We start from the raw sequence: 1,760 nt of genomic DNA, 5'->3' as shown, positions 1-1,760 counted from the left end.
GTATCTGGAATGAATTTTAGGTCTCTACGTCCATCCCATGGGGAATGGGAGCAGTAACAAAGGTGTTGCGTTTATATTTTTGTTGAGTGTATATATGTGTGTGTGTGTGTTGTTTCCAACTAGGTTATTTTACAAATCTGTTGTTGCTACAGGTCCTTGCTGACTAAATCTTTGTCACTTCTGCCCTGCAGCGTTGAGCTGGTTCTCACCGAAGTCGGCCAGTTTGAGTTCTCCGAGGTAGCTGATGAGCAGGTTTTGGGGCTTAAGGTCTCGGTGGAGGATCCTGCGGCTGTGGATGTAGCAGAGACCTCGCAGCAGCTGGAACATGAAGATCTGAAACACACGGTGTTGAGCCATGTTAAACATTTCATGGCGTGCTCCTCACAGCTGGAATGACACAGTACCGCCCCCGGCTGTCTGCTGCTGAGCGCAGCGACGTACCCGCACGTTGTGATAGCGTAGACCTCCAGGGTGCTGGATCATGTACTGGGCCAGATCTGTCTGCTGCAGAGACAATCTCTGGTGTTAAACTTCATTTTGATGGTGAGAAAGACCACAGAAAATTTGAAGCTTTTCTTTTATTCAGATACTCATGTTCATCATGTTAATATCATAAAAGGTTTGTTGTAAGACTGTTGTAAGAAATTTTACATAAAACATAATTTATGTTTAAACCTTATACCATAAATGTTCTACACAAATCAGAGATGGTGATCTGAGATGGAATGACCCCCATATTAACAAATAAATAGATCAGAATGAAAACAAAACAAAAAAACAATATATACATTAAAATAAAATTTTAAAAATTTATAAACATTTAAAAGAAAAAAATATAAAATGTGTGAATGCTAAAAATTGTTGTTCTGACTTTGGTTGAAGTTTGTGTGTGTGTGTGTGTGTGTGTGTATGTGTGTGTTGGTGAGTGCTCTGTAGCACCTCCTTCAGGTCACACTCAGCACTGAACAGCAGATTTCTCACCAGGTACTCAAAGACGAAGGTGAGTGTCTCTCTGGTGTGGATGATGTCGTGCAGGAGGACAATGTTGGCATGCTTCAGACGTTTGAGCAAAGAGGCTGTACACACACACACACACACACACACACACACACACACACACACACACACACACGTTTATGCACATGTTGCTGAAACTATTAAAGACTTAACCAGTGATCTAATTGGTCACCTTCTCTAATGGCATTGAACGGGACACCTTCCTCCGTCTTCATACGAATCACCTTCAGAGCAACCAGCTGCCCGTTTATCCTTCACAGAAGAAGAAATGTTTACAGTAAACACTTTATCACAGATCGATCACAACACAAGGACGATTTTACGGGGCAGGGATAGTTCAGGTCATCCACTGAATGAGGTGCCCCTGAGCAAGGATCAATAAAGTATACATTTCTATTATAATGTCCAGTGTGTATGAAAATTAATGTAAATATTACAAATTTTAAACTAATAACATGTCAGATAAACTACTGAAGTTAAAAATGAAACGTTCTTTTTAAAATGTGCAACATAACAGAAATGGACAATTAATATGTATTAATGCATAATATATATAATAACAAAAATGTATATACCGTATTTCCCGGACTACAAAGCGCACCTGAATATTAGCCGCACAAGCTAAAATCAGGGGAAAATCCTGTTTTGTACATACATTAGCCGCACCTGACTAAAAGCCGCAGGTGTTTCAATGTTGACTTATCATATGTAAGAGAATATGCAGAAAGCGAATTGTCAGGAAA

At 39.8% G+C, this 1,760-nt stretch overlaps 1 protein-coding gene across 1 annotated transcript in view; it reads right to left on the bottom strand.

Annotated features, from left to right (window-relative positions):
* The window catches only part of LOC102215127 (cyclin-dependent kinase 15-like), a 15,303-nt gene that overhangs the window by 9,807 nt on the left and 3,736 nt on the right, over positions 1–1,760 (bottom strand). The window contains exons 4-7 of the mRNA XM_005748546.1: positions 1,190–1,269; positions 982–1,076; positions 442–504; positions 210–333 (exon numbers count right to left, since the gene is read on the bottom strand). Coding sequence (XP_005748603.1) covers positions 210–333; positions 442–504; positions 982–1,076; positions 1,190–1,269 — 362 coding nt within the window. The remainder of the gene's footprint in view (positions 1–209; positions 334–441; positions 505–981; positions 1,077–1,189; positions 1,270–1,760) is intronic.

The sequence above is a fragment of the Pundamilia nyererei genome, unplaced genomic scaffold (assembly GCF_000239375.1).
Source record: "Pundamilia nyererei isolate P.nyererei 1_Seehausen unplaced genomic scaffold, PunNye1.0 scaffold00224, whole genome shotgun sequence".
Classification (NCBI taxonomy): Eukaryota; Metazoa; Chordata; class Actinopteri; order Cichliformes; family Cichlidae; genus Pundamilia; species Pundamilia nyererei.
This window is presented reverse-complemented; position numbering and strand designations above follow the sequence as displayed.